General features: G+C 42.9%; 1 protein-coding gene and 1 long non-coding RNA gene across 13 annotated transcripts in view; one reads left to right on the forward strand and one right to left on the reverse strand.

The window, feature by feature from the left end:
- Positions 1-2,327, reverse strand: LOC116090201. Its single transcript, XR_004118607.1, has 2 exons — positions 2,128-2,327; positions 1-907 (listed from the first exon to the last, which is right to left on the reverse strand). It is a non-coding gene; the product is annotated as an uncharacterized LOC116090201 (long non-coding RNA).
- The window catches only part of Pkp4 (plakophilin 4), a 207,744-nt gene that overhangs the window by 170,307 nt on the left and 19,226 nt on the right, over positions 1-18,211 (forward strand). For all 12 annotated transcript variants that reach the window (XM_031370314.1, XM_031370321.1, XM_031370319.1 and 9 more), the window contains 3 exons: positions 3,445-3,577; positions 4,820-5,033; positions 16,951-17,134. In XM_031370314.1, the coding sequence (XP_031226174.1) occupies positions 3,445-3,577; positions 4,820-5,033; positions 16,951-17,134 (531 nt within the window). The remainder of the gene's footprint in view (positions 1-3,444; positions 3,578-4,819; positions 5,034-16,950; positions 17,135-18,211) is intronic.

Raw genomic sequence — 18,211 nt, forward strand, 5'->3', positions numbered from 1 at the left:
TTTTTTCTTTTAAAGTCTTTGAACACAACTGGAGCAATTTCACATTCTTCCTCTGAAAAGGACCAGGAACACCTCTAGTTCTGTTTGTAGGATTGCTTTTTGTCACAACATCTCCAGGTGATTTTTGATTGTCTGCTGGTTGTTGTGAACGAGGAAACCTGGCTATAGTACTAAGTTTCTTGTGGCAGATAACTAAATTACTAGCAGATCCTATTGACTCAGTCAACACTGATCTTGCTCTTTGAGAATTGTATTTCAGATGTGTTCTAGCCCTAGAGTATCAATCGACCTTATTCTGTGGCTTGGCCCTAGCTGCTCATAAGCCTCTGTGTGCTTGTGACTTAAATTCTGAGAGACTCACTCACATCTGTACTCCAACACGTGTGGAGTAAACACACCTACTGTATGTTCAATTCTGCCATACGGTAGTTGCTCCGCACCAACCAGTCCTTATTGAATGTCCTGTCTATACCTTCTGACTGTCTTAGCACCAACAAGCTCCAGTCTTCCCCAACCTCCTGTCCTCACCTGCACTCCTACCCCAATGCTGTACCATTTCTAAGCAAAAAGCCAGGTAGCTGTGGAGTTCCTTGGGTACTATGGCATCTCAAGGATTTCTTTATTGTGTTTCTATCTTCAGTGTCGTAGTAGTTTATGAAACATCAAATACAGAGCCATAGCTAAAAACAAAAGTCAAGGCTTAGGTTTTGACTAAGCAAATCCTTGCATTGATGTTGCCCAGTTAGCATGGGAACTGGAAGCATTCTTTCCAGGGTAGATTTCTGCTGAACTTAAGCCAGTGATACTGATACCAACCATTGCCCTGCTTGTGCTGGAAGCTACTCTTCTGCTGTCTTGTCCTCCTGACTCTTGGGAATGTCAGAAAATCTTAACCATCACTCTACCACTTAAAGAGGAAAAAAAAAAAAGAATGTTTGCAATAAATGTGAATCATCAGAAAGGATTAGGCCACACTCCTGGCACTCTGTCAATTACAGCTCAGCCTTACACAATAGACTTTATGTAGATTTTTTTTTAAATCATAAATGTTTAACACAGTTGAGTGTAGAAAAGGGAGGTTATTACAGAAAATGTTTCTCTTTGGAAAGCCTCGTTTTTTAGAGATGATTGTTACTAACTATACACCATCACACTTAACTTCCAGAGCCTTCTCTAAGGCAGGCAGAGATAACAGTTTGACCTCTCTTACTTTACAGATGAGGGAACTGTGCTCTGAATACTCAGCTGATTTCCAAAATAGCAGTGACTGAAGAAGTGCCTAGGGCTTCAGCCCAAGTAATATAACTCCAGTTCTTACGATGTTTTCTACTTTTTGTCTGTATGTGTGGCGTGCATACCATGTGTATGCATGCCTGCATGTGTGTGGGTGCACATAGATGTGGATGCATGCAGGGGCTGAGAGCTCATGCTTGGAACCCTCTTCAGTGGCCCATTCACCTTGTTCAAGCTCTCACTGAAATGGTGAGTCTGCTAGCCAGCTTTCTGGGGATCCCATCTCCTGCTTCTGAGGCTAGGATACAGGTAGACTAGCATAGCTACTGAGCACTGTGTGGGTTCTGGAGAATTCATAGATCATCTGACTGCCAGACAAAGACTATTTCCCCACTTCAAAACTTGTGTTTACTCTCTAGTTTCATTAGTGAGGAACACATAGACTACATGTTTCTCCAACTACTAAACCCAGTTCCTTGTCTGTATCCAATGATATTCAGTAGTGCTTGCCTCAGCGGGAGCAGTACTGGCAAATGATGGGGCTAGATGCACGTACGCTGGATGAATGCTAACTTGTGCCGGTGCCACAAAGAGCACACGACGGGCCTAGTATTACTTACTAAGGATACACCAGATATTTATTTGCATGGATGTTGTTTGTGAATATGTACAAGTATGAAAGGAAATAAATGGCCCTTTGAAGTAGGCTGGAAAATCAATGCCTGGAGCCTTCCCAATCCGTGTGACTCTGGGCTCTATAAACTCGGGTGGCGGGGTGGGGGTGGGGGAGGCTTGTCTTGAGTTTAAAGCCAGCATGAGCTAGAGGTTAAGACCCTGAGTCAAAAAAGAAAAAAGATTTAAAGTACTTCGATGTTCTTGAAAGTTTTTTCTTACACTTTTCAAGTGATCCTCAGTGCACCCGTTGCTCTGTAGGCCGTTACTGCTCAGATCCCCATTAGTCCCGTTCACTTCGCTTGCTCATTTCAATGGTGTCTTGTATCGTGTACTATATGGTATCTGGCTTCTTTGCTTAAAACAAAAAGTGCACGCTACTAAGTATAGCAGTAAGTTCATTTCTATTGGCAGGTATCATTCCATCTGTGATGTATAGAACGACATCACAGTTGACCTGTGTATGCCCCTTTGGAGAACTGGGAGACCTCCAAATAGCCTACTTCATGTGGCATTTATTAGTGTCCATGTACAACTCACCAATAGGGTCAATTGGTTATTAATATAAAAAGTAGTTTTTATCAATTTACTCAATGTGAATTCATTATTTTCATTAAAGTTTAATGGCATCCCTTAATGGGATTCTAAATATTTGTTATTATTTGAACCATTTCCTTCATGTAAAATAGACATGTTGGCAAAAATCCTAAATAGTAGGCTGGTCAGATGGCATCATAAAATGTGACAGTGTGATGCTACCAGAAAAGAAAGTATAAAAGAATCTATATTAATGCTCATATCATTGTACAACAACATGGTAAAAGACATGCAGGTGCTGCCCAGCTGTTCACTGGCTGTGATCAGCTCCCTGGTCTCTCATGCACATATCATATGGACTCGGGGAATAAGAGAAATATCACAGCTGGGAGAGAGTCTGACACAGAAAATGTGTTCCTGTCTCTATGCGTACTACTTAATGATAATACACATTTTACAAAATATAAAGGTCAGGAAGGTTCAGTGGTGTTCCCTGGACATAGCATTTCTGGCAAGTTCCTTTTTTCTTCTCCACACTCCTCTGTGTTTCTGTCTCATGATCACAGCAACTGTGACTATTAAGGTTTCCGAACAATCACTGTGATTTCCCACCATATCTGTGATTAGCAGCTGGTAACAGCTTTGTCCTTTCCCATCAGGCCTTCCTGTCCTCGAGTGTGACATCTCACTCAGCTAAATCACACTTGTGTACCTGTACATTGAATCTGCTGCATTCTTGGATGGGTAGGAAGGCAGAAAATTAAAGTCTGGAGAAGGAACACTGAAGTGGAAAACCACCCTTCCCCTGTGTCTGTGCACCATGATTTCTTTAAGATCACAAGCATTTCAGCCTCTGCATACATTGATTGGGAAAAATTATTTTCAAATAGATAACATTAAGATTTTTGTAACTTCTCATGCCTGCCTTTGCTGAACTTTTCCTCCTCTGAGAAATGTGGCCTTCCTCAGCCTCCTCCATGACACTGTGTCTCTTCCTCGTAGGGAGTTTGCCTGGCGTGATCCTGAGCTGCCAGAGGTCATTCACATGCTGCAGCACCAGTTCCCATCCGTCCAGGCAAATGCTGCAGCCTACCTGCAGCATCTGTGCTTTGGCGACAACAAAGTGAAGATGGAGGTACGAGCTCCAAAAGCCCACCATGACCCGGGCTCACCATGCCTTCCACTTAGCAGCTGCTTGCTTTCTATTTTAAAATGCCTGGGGTGTGGGGGACTGGAAAGATGGCTCGGCAGAAAAGAGCATCAGCTGCTTATCCAGAGGACCCAGGTTTGATTGGGAGCACCCACATGGCAGGTCACAGGTGTCTGTTACACCAATAAGCAAGGATCCAGTGCCCTCTTCTGGCTTTTGTGAGTACTACACACACATGTTGCACATACACACAGGCAAAACACCATACATGTAAAATGTAAAAATAAAAATAATTACTAAATGACTAGGAGTTGAGGGTATTGTCAGTGACACAGTATATGCTAGTAAGATCCAAGGTTTGATCCTTAGCACAATGAAAAATACTAAAATATAACATTTCTTTTTGAAGTGATATTAATTTCAGATTCTCTTTTACTTCTTGACTGTACATTATCTTGCCTCTCAGGAAAACCTGGGAGAGTGTACTGCCTGGCGTGCTTTCAGCCTTGTCAAAGCTCATCCACTTAGTTAGCATATTTATAAACCATGAAGCAAAAATCAATTTAATCTGAGCTTTAGAAATATTTTCAACGAATCTATAAAAAATTATCGCATTCACTGAACTAGGGAGTTAATATATCTCATGAGGTTCTGGTCAAGCCCAGTGTTTTGGTGTTTATGGAAATGGTGAGTTACTAGTTACTGGCCAGCGTTCAGCAGCATGCAGATTCTTTTAATATTTCAGGCCCTGTCCTCCTACAGTGACATTTATTATCTGCTCAATATGTAAAACAACATAAGAGCTACGGAGCTGAAGGTAGATGTAAATAAAGCCTAGCAGCATACAAGTAAATACTGAAGAAGTCACAAATGGAAGGAAGAGGATGTAAGGCAAGTAGCCTGGAAAACTGGGTCTAGGGATCCTTGCTGTGTGGCCTCTGAGCATCTGTGGGCCTCACTCATGAATTCACTCCACTCATTCCTACAAGGAAAGTGTCAGGCCCGATGTGCATGCTGGTGCCTGGAATGTGACTGGCCTGCATGCAGGCGCCAGTCCCCCTGGCCTCCCTTCTCTTTTTAAGCCCTATGCACAGGAAAGGAGCGCTCCCTTAGAGACTGTCCTTAGAATTTTCAACAGGTGTATCCCATGCTCTCACCATAGCAGACTGTGCAGCCATCAGTCTGTCGCGTATCACTCAGGCCAGGTACCTAACTTTTTCATTCTAGGTGTACAGGCTAGGGGGGATCAAGCATCTGGTTGACCTATTGGACCACAGGGTGTTGGAAGTTCAGAAGAATGCTTGCGGTGCCCTGCGAAACCTTGTGTTTGGCAAGTCTACAGACGAAAATAAAATAGCAATGAAGAACGTTGGTGGAATTCCTGCCTTGCTGCGACTGTTGAGAAAATCCATTGATGCAGAAGTAAGGGAGCTTGTTACAGGTGGGTAGAGAGCATGGTCTTGTCTAGAGGCAATGCTGGAACAGTCTAGACTGTGCCCTTGAAGAGTGGCATTGAGAAGGCCTTGGAAACAGAGCTGTAAGTGATAGATGAAGCAACTGGGCAGGTGGGTGGGGCCGCTGTTGCTCACAACTGGGAAGGCCGTGCTCCCAGAAGGCATTTGCAGTGTTCTAGCATATCAGCTGATGTGCGGATCACTACATAGGCACTCACACTCGGTTCCCTTGCTTAACTAGCTGATGTTCCACGGTGGTCCTGGCATCCCTAATGTGTGTTTCTGTTTTTCCCTCATTAATTTCTCAAATAAGGCCTTTCTGGACTTTTAGTGCTAAGTTTTTCTTTGCATGGAATTCTTATATTGTCTTTCCTGAGTAGACCTCAAAGAATTTATAAGATCTAATGCTAAACAGGAAGGAAAGTACACAAAGTTCCATGCTTTCCTTTTCCTGTTTTTTTTAAAGGTAGGTCAGGAAAGTTTGAAGTAGAGACAGTCTGCTCGTGAGAAGGGCTCGTGTCCTTCTGCTTGGGGCATGTCAGCCCAGGTGCTCGCTTGAGTGCCTGCCTCTCATTTCATCAAATGAAATGATGAATGATCAATATGAAAATGTATCCCTCAGATCTCACATGCAGAGGATGTAAGAAACATTTCCAGTTCCCAAAAGCTATTGCTTTCAGCTTGATTTCAGTGTAAACACTGATTAATATGAAAGTACCAAGTCATACTTACTATACATCTAGAAAAATTGCTTGCTTATGTTTGTATACGGGCATGATATGTGTAAACATATGTGAAAGCCCATGACCTAGGGAGAAAATAAAGTTAGTTGTTCCATTTCTAAGTTGTAACATTCAGTTGAACCAGACTTACCTGATGGTCATTTAGAAGAAATTTGTAAGGAAAAGAAAACCAGCCGGGCGGTGATGGCGCACGCCTTTAATCCCAGCACTTGGGAAGCAGAGGCAGGCAGATTTCTGAGTTCGAGGCCAGCCTGGTCTACAGAGTGAGTTCCAGGACAGCCAGGACTACACAGAGAAACTCTGTCTCAAAAAACAAACAAAAAAAGAAAAAGAAAACCCTGCTATTTCTTCGAGCCAGAGAGCATCAGGAGATCCTCAAGTCCTTCCATTAACCCTTCTCCAAAGCAGATATTTACAAATCGTTTAAACTGTACAATCACAGAGGGTCTGAAATGGGTCTCAAAACTCATCTTGTCTGAGCAACCATGCAAGACATGAGTCTCTGTACCGACAACCCCACAGCGTATTTGCATTGGCCAGAACAGGAAACTTGTATAACTTCTAAGCACAAACTTGAGCGATAAGGTTGACGCATGTGTTATGATGAGAAAGCAAAGAACACAAACACTGGGGAGTTCCTTTTGCCTAAGAACACCCTAATGACCAGTTCTGCCCTACAACCAACCTCCAGGACCCCTCTTACCCAAGAACCTGTAGTCTAAACTCCCCTCCCTCAGAGAAATATAGCTGCCAGAATTTGGTAAAACCGTCCCTGAAATAGAGCGTTATCTGCCTGACTTTCAGTTCTGAGCCAGTGCCATCCACAGAGACAGTGGCTCTGAGACTTGATATTTGGCCTCTGTCGGTGTGGACTAGGAGTTTGTTGGTGATAGTAAAACCAACCAAATCAAAATGTTTAAAGCCAACAAACTTGAATTCAAACTGCTAGTAATTTGAAGAAATTACTATTCACTTGAAGATAGGCCTTCTGTTCTTCACAATATTAAGTAATTCAACCTAGTTATTAAATCCAAAGTCTTTTCCCCTTTTGTCCTCTTTGTTTCCGTTTGGCAATTTTTACTATACAAGTGAAGAGATTTTAACTATTCTGAAAAAGATGTTTTGCATTTGCTTTAAATGTAATAACTTCCCAGGGCCTTGTATTTTTTGGCCACATTTGCACTTTCAAGGAAAAAAAAAAACGTTTTGCCAAGATTATTCTCCCAAGACAGTGTGGTTGTCTTTGCTAATTAAAATGGTTCTCTGACACATACCATGATTTTCATGTTTCTTTCCTTGTGTCGAACAATTTTCCATAGTGGACTATTCTGTGCCTTTCATGTACCTATAGCTGTGTGCCTTTCATGTACCTATAGCTATGTGCCTTTCATGTACCTATAGCTGTGTGCCTTTCATGTACCTATAGCTATGTGCATGGGTGCTTTGAGTCGACCTCCCTTCCCCAGTGGGAGGTTTGCTGTTACTCTGCTTAAACACAAAAGCAGCACAGAGTCCATCTAGCCCTCCATTGGGCTGTGCGGTGTCTTCTAGGCCACAGCTGTGATCCCAAGGAATCATCTTGTCACTAAAAATAATAGGATCAAATCATCTGTTCGAGATTATTAAATTGTATTCCTGAGCTAGGAAATATAAGTTTAAACATATTGGACATTCTGAAGACACCCTATGTTAAACTGTAGAAACTGGAGACACTACAAAGAGTCAGGAGACCTACGTTGTAATGAACTAGGGATCCCGAAGCTCTCACACTATTATTCCTCCCTAGAACGCCAGTGTTAAACACCAGAGAATAGCCTTTGTTCTTCAGTAATCATAGGCTGAGTTCATCTCACTCCTGTATGCACTCTTCCCAAGTTAGAATGTGATTATTCATCCAAATGGCTAATAGAGTATTTCCACACTGACGGTTCTGAAATTTGAAATTCAAGCCATGCATTGCAGGCACCATGCAGAATGTGAGCCACATTGTCCCTCCCTTGTCGCCAGCTCCATATTTCGTACTAGGTGATGGTTAATTTTTTAAAAAGATATCTGCTAAGGAAAACCAGGTGATCCAGGAAAAGGTTTAGCAAACAGTAAGTCCTGGCAAAAGTTGGTCATTCATATATAAAGAGCCATAGGATTGCAGGATGAAAAATTCTATTCTTGTTCTTTGACCTCAGTAATATACCTTTTATTGTGGCCGTTTGTTACCAGATCTAGACAGGAGGCTTTTCTGGACCACTTGAGCTATTAGGAACTGTGCGTGTTATTTTCAGAAATTCAGCAACAGCCCTTCCCACTTCCCAGCCATAATTAGTAAGAATCCTTACCACCTGCTCTACTTATAACAATAATAATAAAATCATTAATCACCAATAATAATAAAATAATAAAATCACCAGTCTCCAACCACCCTCCCTTTTTCTCTGTCTCATTTCAAGCCATAAAAATTTGTAATGAGAAAATGATTTAAGTATAATTGGTACTATCCCAAAATAGTTCATTATAGATGGGCAGCTCTTAGTGCATAAAGAACTTAGAACTTGCTGGACGGTGGTCGCGCACGCCTTTAATCCCAGCTCTTGGGAGGCAGAGGCAGGCAGATTTCTGAGTTCAAGGCCAGCCTGGTCTACAGAGTGAATTCCAGGACAGCCAGGGCTACACAGAGAAACCCTATCTTGAGAAAAAACAAAAAACAAAACCCTGTTCAAGAACTTAGAACTTGAAAACTTGAAGAAATGGCTCTTCCCCAGCAGCACACCTGAGCGCCTACATCACAGCTGAGAAACTCGGGTGCAGAGAAGCTGAACTCCTGACACAGGCTGAAGACTTCCCTCCCCGGCACAGGAGCAGCTCTGGGTGTGCGGTGCCTGTTTTCAGATGCTTGCACTTCTGTGAAGGTAGCAGCAGAAGGAAATCTCAGGATCCTAATTACTTGAATTTTACCCTGTATTATAAGAAGCTCTCCTGGAACTTCAGTACACTCACGTCAAGCTAGTGACCTGGCACAGTCCTAAAGTTTCAGCTCACTGAAGTGTGTCTTTAGTCTTCTGAGTCTGTCAGGAGTGACAGACAGTCTGAGTCTGGTGCACCCTTGTGCATGGAATCATAGGCCCTTATGTCTGAAAGAGGCAGCCAAGTGGGAAACTACAGTCACATGGAGAACTTGGTCAGAGAAGAATTTGCACTCCCTCGGTAGCCTTGAGAGCCTACATATATGAGGAAGGTGGCCACACATGGGGAAGCTACATATCACATCTTCAGTGTTCCAGTCTCGGCCCCTGCCCGATGCCCTGCAGCTTACAGCGTTACTCGCTCATCTCAAAGCTTTGCTGATGATTTAGTGCGGGTACGGATGAGAAAGTGTCCTTGGACACACACGTCAGAAGAAGAGTATACATCTTAAGTCGGTGGTTCTCAGCTGCAAGCCACCACCCCTTTGGAGGGCAAATGACCCTTTCACAGGGGTCACATATCAGATATGCTGCATACCAGATATTTATATAACAGTGGCAAAATTACAGTGATGAAGTACCAATAAAAAAAAATTAGTAGTTGGTGGTCACCACACCATGAGGAACTGTATTAAAGGGGCACAACATTAGGAAGGTTGAGGACCACTTCCTTAAATGACTCTCTTTGCTCATAAGACACTCTTTGTCAGAATCTGTGTCACCAACAAAATAAGGGTTGGAGGTGGGGGGCCACTGCACTCCCTCCGGCTCTGGCTCAGAACCTTCCCCGTCTCCCTTATGCACCCCACCTGTTCTATTGTACCTGCTTCCAGCAGAAGGAGTGGCTTTATGTCCCTCACGGGCAGCTGTCAGCATTCCTGAATTGTAAGCTTATTTCCTGAAGAAATACCATTCCAGGGAACGCTGAACTACACAACCAGGTGGTGTCGTTAATCTCCTTACAACACCCACCAAGTGGCAAAATTACCTCAGTAGAGAGCATGCCAACATACAAATGCGATCCTATAAAGAGACTCATAGGTGTTGGTGGATCAGGGTGCCATGACTGACCTTTGTGATTAAAAAAATCCTAAAAACACAGGTCAGTGCTTATACTTTCCTGACACCAAAGACCTAACCCTCAAGACCTTCATGTGGGAAGAACTCTGAGTAGCAGAAGCAAGCTGCTTTAGATTAAGTGTTTGGTCAGGTCTCTCCCTGGGCGGCTGCTGCTGCTAGCCTCCATTCTCCACAGCTCCCATGTAGGAACCTTTGTCCCCTCAGACTCAGCACCCTTGCTCCACCACAGCCACACCCGAGGGAGTTCTCCCACACCTGACCAACTGTGCATCTAAATGTACAGGGAATTCCAGGGAGTTCTGAAGTGAGCCAGGCCAAAGCCAGCTGAGCCAAGAGAAGGGCTCCCACTCAGGAGCCTGTCAGGAAGATACCATGACCCATGCCTTTCAGCCAAGAGCAGCTCTATGTGGCCTGCTCAAGGGGCCATTGGGCCCTCCCATGGATGTTGCCCCTTCACAACCCTAGAAATTATTGTATGCCACCATGATATTTTTTCCTCAGAATTTATCCACAGAAAGGCATTTTTTTTCAATAATTGAAGGCAGTACTCTTGTCCCACTCATAATAATTGCCTTCTCATTATTCCAATTCCATTTCATTTTTATAATTTGCTGATGGCACTGTGGCCCTGGTAGGAAACTTGAGCAATTAGCCTGAAGCTGCAAACAGCAGACATTTGGATGGCAGTTTTCTCTCCTTGTTACCCCTCCGACTTCCTCATTCTGTCAACAGCACCCTATTTTCACACATGTGCACACTGTAGGCTCACCTTTAACACCACTGGCAGCTGCTTCAAGCCCCAAGTTCTCCCAGCTGGTTCTTTATCTCTCTCAGCACCTTACCCTGAAACCACTGTCCCCTGACATAGTGTATGTGGTCCCCGGTTCACCATCACTGAAGTAAGCATTGTGTCAACATTTCAGCCATCCCACACAGCTGGCCTGCCCACCTTGCAGGCTAGCCCAGGCCTCAGGCCATCCTCTCTTGCTCGTCCTCATTCATAGACTTCCTAAGGGTGGCCCACCCCCTTTTCTTGTGACCTCTACCTTTTGTATTACAGCTCAGTGCAGTTGTCTCCAGCCCTACTACACAGAAGTGGCCATAATTTAAAACTGTCCAGGAAGCCCTCCACACACAGTATCATGTGATGTTGGGATTTGGCCTCAAATGGACAGCTTTCCCTATAGGCCCAAAGCTCTGGGCATTTCACCTCTATGGAATACTTGCTTTCCTGGTGACAAATGGTACCATGCTTTGTGGGTTTTGAGGGGAGGTGTGGAGTGCCAGCAAATGCCATGTTCAAGCTGTATTCATGTTTGTCATAAGGCCTCCTGAGAGCATACAGCTCACCTGGGAACCTACCAGCACCTAACAGAAGTGTCATGGGAGCTGCATACATACTTCTAAGTCTTCCAGTGCCCATCTTAAGAAAGGACAAAACCAAGAACAGTGGAATTAATTTTAATAATGTATTTTATTTGATCCAGTAGAATGACAATTTTTTAATCAATTGTGAGGTATTTTGCATAGATTTTATACTAAGTCTTTATAATCTAGTGTGTGTTTATACGATTCAATAAGGACTAGTGCTTACGTGGCCTCGTGTAGCTGGTAGCTGCAATTCTAAACAGCACGGGTCTATATAAGTTGAATATCCTTTTCCTGGAATTCTAGAGATCAGGAGTGCTTCAAATGAAAGAATTTCCTAGATTTTTAAAAATATTTACATAGGCTTTACTAAAGAATCTCAGATTTTGTACTTTTATATTAGTCAACCTATAGAGTGGGTGAGAGGAGATGGTATAAGTTAAAAAGTAGATGGTTTTATGGCGTGTAGATTTAAGACTGGCAGGCAGTAGCAGGTAGCCATATTGTGGCAAAGTGTAGTCACCATAGCATCTTGTTAGTACTATTTTCCTCAAAAAGAAGCCATGGAGCCAAGGGAAGATGTTCAGGTGCAGCCACAGAGAGGCAGGCAAGGCTATCCTAAGTGCTTCAGCTGAAGGCTGGCTGAAGAAGAATAATAGTGAGTACATTCTCAGAGCGGCTGTGTCCCTGGATTAGAGACTACCACCCATCCAGCTAACTCACCTGCTATCAGCATCGTGTGGGTATACACAATGCAGCACACCCCACAGACAGTCCGAAGCCCTCGAACCATGGTATTTATACTATACTCTCTCCAGTGTTTCTCAAGAAGGCTTGCAGGATGGGTGTGCATGACAGAGCCATGTTCTCCTAAGTTCATGGATGCAGTGTTGTCAGGAGAGCACGGTCTAGACTAAGCAGCAGGAGCATAATCACTGTCTAAATTAGGGTCCCTATTGCAGCAAAGAGACACCATGACAGCAAACTTTATAATAGAAAGCATTTAATCAGGGCAGGCTTACAGTTTAGAGGTTTAATCCATTGTCATCACGGTAAGAAGCATGGCAGCAAACAGGAAAACATGGTGCTGGACAGGCAGCAGGGAGAGACACGGGGCCTGGCTTGAGCATTTGAAATCTCTGCAGCCACCCACAGTAAAACACTTCCTCCAGCAATACCTTCTAATTCCAATCACCTAATAGTGCCACTCCCTTTGAGCCTGTAGACTTCAGTCCTATTAAGACCGACACGTCAGGATATTCTCTCTGCTCCTGGATAGGAAGATAAATTATTGTCCTCCTCATCTCCATCCTCACACCCCAGAGGCTGGGGCAATTCTCTTTTACCTTGTGGACATCTTGAAAACTGAGCTGAAGCCAAAGACATCAAGAAGTAACTGTCCGGGCTGGGAACATGGCTCAGATGTAGAGCGCTCTCCTAGTGGGACACTGTCAGTTCAATTTCCAGTACTGCAGAAATGAACAAGATAGACTGAGATTGTGCTGGCTCATGGGAAGAAATGGTGCACTGAGAGGTTTGCAGCAAGCACTGGGTCTTCTTAGGTGTCTTCCTCTAGCAGTGCGTGCAGGTGCTTGATTTTTGATAATTTGGAAAGAGCATAAACTGAGTACAATATAAACATTAAGTGGCTTAAAATGGTCCTTTCTGTCCAAGAGAGAAACACGTTTGTCGGCTGTTATGTATTCCCGTTGCCAATGAAAGCACTTTTTAAATGTTAATCTGGTTTTTAATGTCCTTTTAAATATGTACTTTCAAGTAGTTGTTATTACTTTAATTAATCAGCAAAATCAGCTTCCAATGTGAATACAAAACTATCAGTTGGGCATTAGATTAGTTATACAGCCAGCTTTAAACACAAGAGCTTTCAGCAGTCCACAGCGTAGGATTTATGTGAAATGGTATTTTAATTACTTTGCTCATTCTTTGTGAAGAAAACAAACTTTCATCTCCCGTGGCAGCATTTCCTTTTGCTTATTGGTTACTCATGATTATCTGTACTTTTTCTATGATAGAGAATAAGCAGCATTTTTTCTAGAATCCACACAGAAATTCCTAATACTTTCTCAACTCATGTGTATATGTAAATATCTCAGTCCTCAAAACAAGGAGTTAATTGCTTGAAAATATATAAAGCCTCCAGCTTCCTAAACTAAATTATAACTTACTTTTAACTTCTTAACTTTTTGTATGGGGAACTAGGAGGTAATGAACATGCCACTCCATAATTTTGAAAGAAATTTTATATTCAGATGTTAGAGCTGGAGGCTCCCCATGCTGACAGAGAATACCAGGCTCACAGCTCTTTGTGTTCTAATAAGTCTTGATATATCTGGAAGCCACTGTGTTTTCTACTCTGGTTATAGAAATGAAGGACTCAATCTCACTGGTAGACTGGTTTTATGACCAATAAGTCACCCCAGCTGATCCATAGATAGCATAGCTCATCCACTGGAGGATTGCTCGTCTTGAAACAAGTTGACGTTTCTTCTTTCATCAGCTCATCCTTTGAGCCTTGCAGTCTGAGGGATGGGCATTGGAGGCCGAGCCCTTCCTTCTGATTCTGATAGTTAGAACCAGATGGCGGGTCTAGTGTGAGAGGCAGCCAGCAGATATACAGCAGGTGAAGATCTGCACGGCTGTTTTGGCCCTTTCTCTGCAGGTATGGACCTTAAAGGCACACTTGAATGTTGTTTCGAGAAAAGTCACAGTCTGTTCTCTAAGCCTGGTAAGGCCGAAAACAAAGGGGAGATTTGTAAACAAACACAGGAGATAAAATGAATCCATCAACAAGAGTATGCCGGTACCTACAATCCTGCACATGTGTAACAAAACACAAAGAGGAACAGATAGATAGCTGCCCACACATGCCTAATGAAATTCAAATTCAATTTAGAAGTATAAATGTTCATCTGCTTTTAAGAAAATCCATCTCTGTTTTCATATAAAGTAATCAAGTGGGAAAGCTAATTGAGTTGGGGCATTTTGGCTCTAGGCACAGGGGCAATAAAGCCACCACAAATCAGATGATGGTGATGGCTTTGATCTTGTTGATTTGAGGACACTTACCTGGTGTCCAATTCCAAGCTGATTGCTGATGAACTGTAGAATGACATGCCAGTCTACCTGCTATTCAGAATCCTTAGAGAAAAGAAGGAAAATTCTAGTTTACTTAAAAAAAAAAATCAGGAGACTTTTCAAATATGAAAAATACCCTATTGCCAGAAGTTAAGCTTAGGAGTAGCTAGGAATGAAAACAGAAACAACAAAAACAAGGAAGCCAGTATCAGATAATTTCTCATCCTGAACCTTCTTCTCTCTTTGCTTCTCTCTTTTCGGAAGTTTCCGGAGCAGGCTGTTTAGTTTCTTGTGGAGATAAAGAGTTGGCTTCCTGTCTACAAGATGCATCCACAGTGTCAACTGCAAGCAGGAACAATATTCAAAGGATACTAATTCAGCAGAGAAATTCAAATAAAAATTATAGTATAGCAAATATTCTCATAGTGTTTACATTGCATTAGGTATGTACGCTAATGCATGCAGAGTTGACAATAGACAGTGAGCATAGGTGATATGCAGATACTACACAAGCCATTTATCGCAAGGATACTGAGCATCTGCCTGCCTTGGTAACTTCAGGGGGGACCAAGAATCAATCCTCTGTGCCCCATCCATGGATAATGAAAAGCAGCTGTCCATCTGGTTATACTTACAGCCTCTGATGTGATGGGTGTTGCTTTGCATAAACCTTGCCTTGCATTTTACTTGACTGCACTGCATTTATCCTTTGATGAAGAACGTAGCTTATTGGAAAATGAAGCTGTCCCCAAGAGTTCTGTTTTGTGAAGTGAACATGAAAGGCTTTGGCAGAAAGGGAATTGTAGTAGGTCATGTTAGGAATCACATGCCACCGAATTGTCAGCAGGGGTGCTTTCAGGTAATAACATTTTTCCCATCAATGGCCAGTGAGCTATAGGCTGCCACTGGCTGGCTCCTGCTCCTGGGTACTCACAGTGGGTCCCTAGGCTGCATGTGATGGCTTCATTAGCAGGAACCCTGCTGTGCCTCAACCCACTCTTCTGTCTTTCTCCTTTCTCTTGTTCCTTGGTCAGGACAAACCAGCCAAGAGTTAGCTCTCTGGTCTTGTCTAACATTGTCTTCCAGAGTTTCTCCCTAAGAAAATGTTTAGCTAATGTCTTTTACATGGGAAATAGAAATGGGCAGTGATGCCATTATGGAGCAAAGATAAGTATGCCCATGTTCAGTTAGTTCTTTCCTAACGGCCCCTAAAGCAACCTGGCCAAACCCAACCGGCAAACTGATACCCAACCATTGCCTGAAAACACTGTAAACAAGTCAAGTCTGACAGTGCAGTTAAGTTCTGTTCCTAAGCACCTATGCACGTACGTGCAAAGTTCTCAGTGGGACCTAGTCCCACCGTGTCTATGTAAACAAAAGTCATAGTGAGAAGAATCAGCTTTCAGAAACAAATCAAAGCCTGTATCTCCCAGATTCTGAATTATCCACATCTCCCCTTTCTACCATACCCACCCGAGAACTAGCCTAGGTCCAAATAGATGGGCATCACACAAGATAAAGTCCTTAGAGGCTGTTCTTATAGTGGGTGGGAAAGACCAAGGGTGAAAGTCCTTGGGAAAGGGGACTGAGAAACCAAGTTAATGAAGTCGAGAAATCAAGACCAAGTACGAGAGGAGAGCAGGCACAGAGGCCAAGCAGAACACAGGGTGAGGACAGTGCACAGCATCAGTTTCTGTTACTGACCACATCTCTAGTCTTGGGATAACCAGGGAAGGCAGCCCTTGGGCATAGAGTCAAGGTCTTCTTTTTTTTTTTTTTTTTTTTTTTTAACTCTTTGGCTATCCTTTGCTTTTTTCCTCTCTTCTCACAGACACAAAGGCTCTCTCCCTCCCTCCTATACTTTACAGTCAGAGAAGGACTACTCATCACGCTCCAGGCTGGCTCCTTGGATCACAGTGTTTGGAGCAGCAGTATTTGGTCTTGACTGGCCCAGTGTTCTTCTTGATTAGAGCACTTATACTTAGAGACCCACCACACTCCCATAGACAAAGGCACACTCTGCCAGCCCCTCCTCTCCACAGGCCCACAAGTGTCCAGTGCTGATGATTTGGTGAAGTCTTTTGAGCAGCTTACCACAAACACAACAGAAGTGTGGGGCTCTGAGAGACTGTGAGGCAAAGAAAGCCAGCTATGCCCCCCTCTCCACCTCCTTCCTTCTACTTCAAAACTCGAGTTGATGTGAAAGCGCCACTAGAGTAAATAACTTCTTGGATGTGATCCCGTTTCTGTACAAATCATAGAGTTATGCCTATAAGTTAACACATATCATTTATTCCTTTCTACTGTATCTAAAGAGAACATCAGTAACTTACAATCTTCAAACACATAGCAATAAAACTTTTCAAAGAAAACATAAAATATAAACTTTAAATAAGGAAAGTGAAGCAAATATAGCAGCCCTCCATGCTGTTGGTGCCTATGGGAAAATATACTATACAGTACTCGGGAAATTGTTGAAGCCGAGCTTCCTGCTAACAGAGTGAGAACATGCCAGTCTTTTGAGAAAACAAAATTTTTGTCTAACTCATAAATTCTAGGGGCTGGTTGGGTATCAAGGGCTAAGTTGGGGCTCCTGTGATTGTTCCTGTCTTAAAGCTGCAGGATCTCTGATAAATTTGGCTTAAACTTTCTCTTTTCAGGGGTCCTTTGGAACTTATCCTCGTGTGATGCTGTAAAGATGACAATCATTCGAGACGCTCTCTCAACCTTAACCAACACTGTGATAGTTCCACATTCTGGTTGGAATAACTCTTCCTTTGATGATGATCATAAAATTAAATTTCAGACCTCACTGGTTCTACGGAACACAACAGGTTGCCTGAGGTAAGTGCTTCCTTCCCAGTTAATTACGTGATTAAAGAGTGTGTGTCAGAAGTAAATTGACTGTGGGAAGGCGCTGTCTGGCCAGCATCCCCCAAAGGTGGCGGCTCTCCTTCATAGCTTCGGGCACAGACTTTGTTACTGTCTGAGGAGACACTGTGAGCGCAGGCTGGCAGCCCCAAGGCAGCTGTCTTGCATGTTTGCATATAACTCTTGTAAATTATTCAGAAAGGCTCATTAACTGAGGGCACTCTGGCAGTTCCAACAGTTTCTCCTGTAGTAGTGTTTTGTTTGTTTATTTGTTTGTTTTTCTGATTATCACAAAGTTACTGCAGGTGTGATGTAGCCTAGTTTTTGTTTCAGTTCCGGTTATAGTCATTGAAGTTCAGGATGTGAAGGGTGCTCTGATTTCAACAACTGTTGCATTTGAGGTCTCTAAATAAGTCAGCCCAGTGCTGTTCACTTAGTCATTACCTTTAACATAGAAAATCTGTGGTTCTCTTTATAACTTTGTGGAACAGTTCCTTATTTGCTTACCAGAATAACAGGATATTTGATCACACTTTGTGTATTATCTACCTAAAAAAACTTTCTAGTTGTGGTGAGTATGGCTTAGCCTTTAGCACACACCTTAATCCCAAACAATGAAGGTAAAGTTAGTTTGCAAAAGGAAGCACCCATGATTCAAAGTGATGTCTAATTGAGTGGCAGACAAAGTGACGAATCAGAGAAAGATTTGACAGAATAGGATCTACCCAACTTCTCACATAAAGAAGAAAGAGAAGCTATTTAAGAGAGCACAGAGAGAGAGAAAAAGAGGAGAGGGGACAGTTTTATTGGGAAAATTTTACAGAGACAGGTTAAAGAGAGAATAAGCTAGACACAGGTAAGGACCAGAACCAGATTAGAACAGATTGTTGGAGTTAGCTTGAGGTCAAGTAAACAATTCAGTAGAGGCAAAGGGAAACCAGATTGAATCAGTTAGCATGGAAAGGAGTTTTAAACCAGAAAGGCTGAGTTGAACCAACTAGTCAGAGATCAGAAAGAACAAGAAAGGGTAAGCCTATTCAGCAGTAAGTC

This window comes from Mastomys coucha, unplaced genomic scaffold, assembly GCF_008632895.1.
Source record: "Mastomys coucha isolate ucsf_1 unplaced genomic scaffold, UCSF_Mcou_1 pScaffold15, whole genome shotgun sequence".
NCBI lineage: Eukaryota > Metazoa > Chordata > Mammalia > Rodentia > Muridae > Mastomys > Mastomys coucha.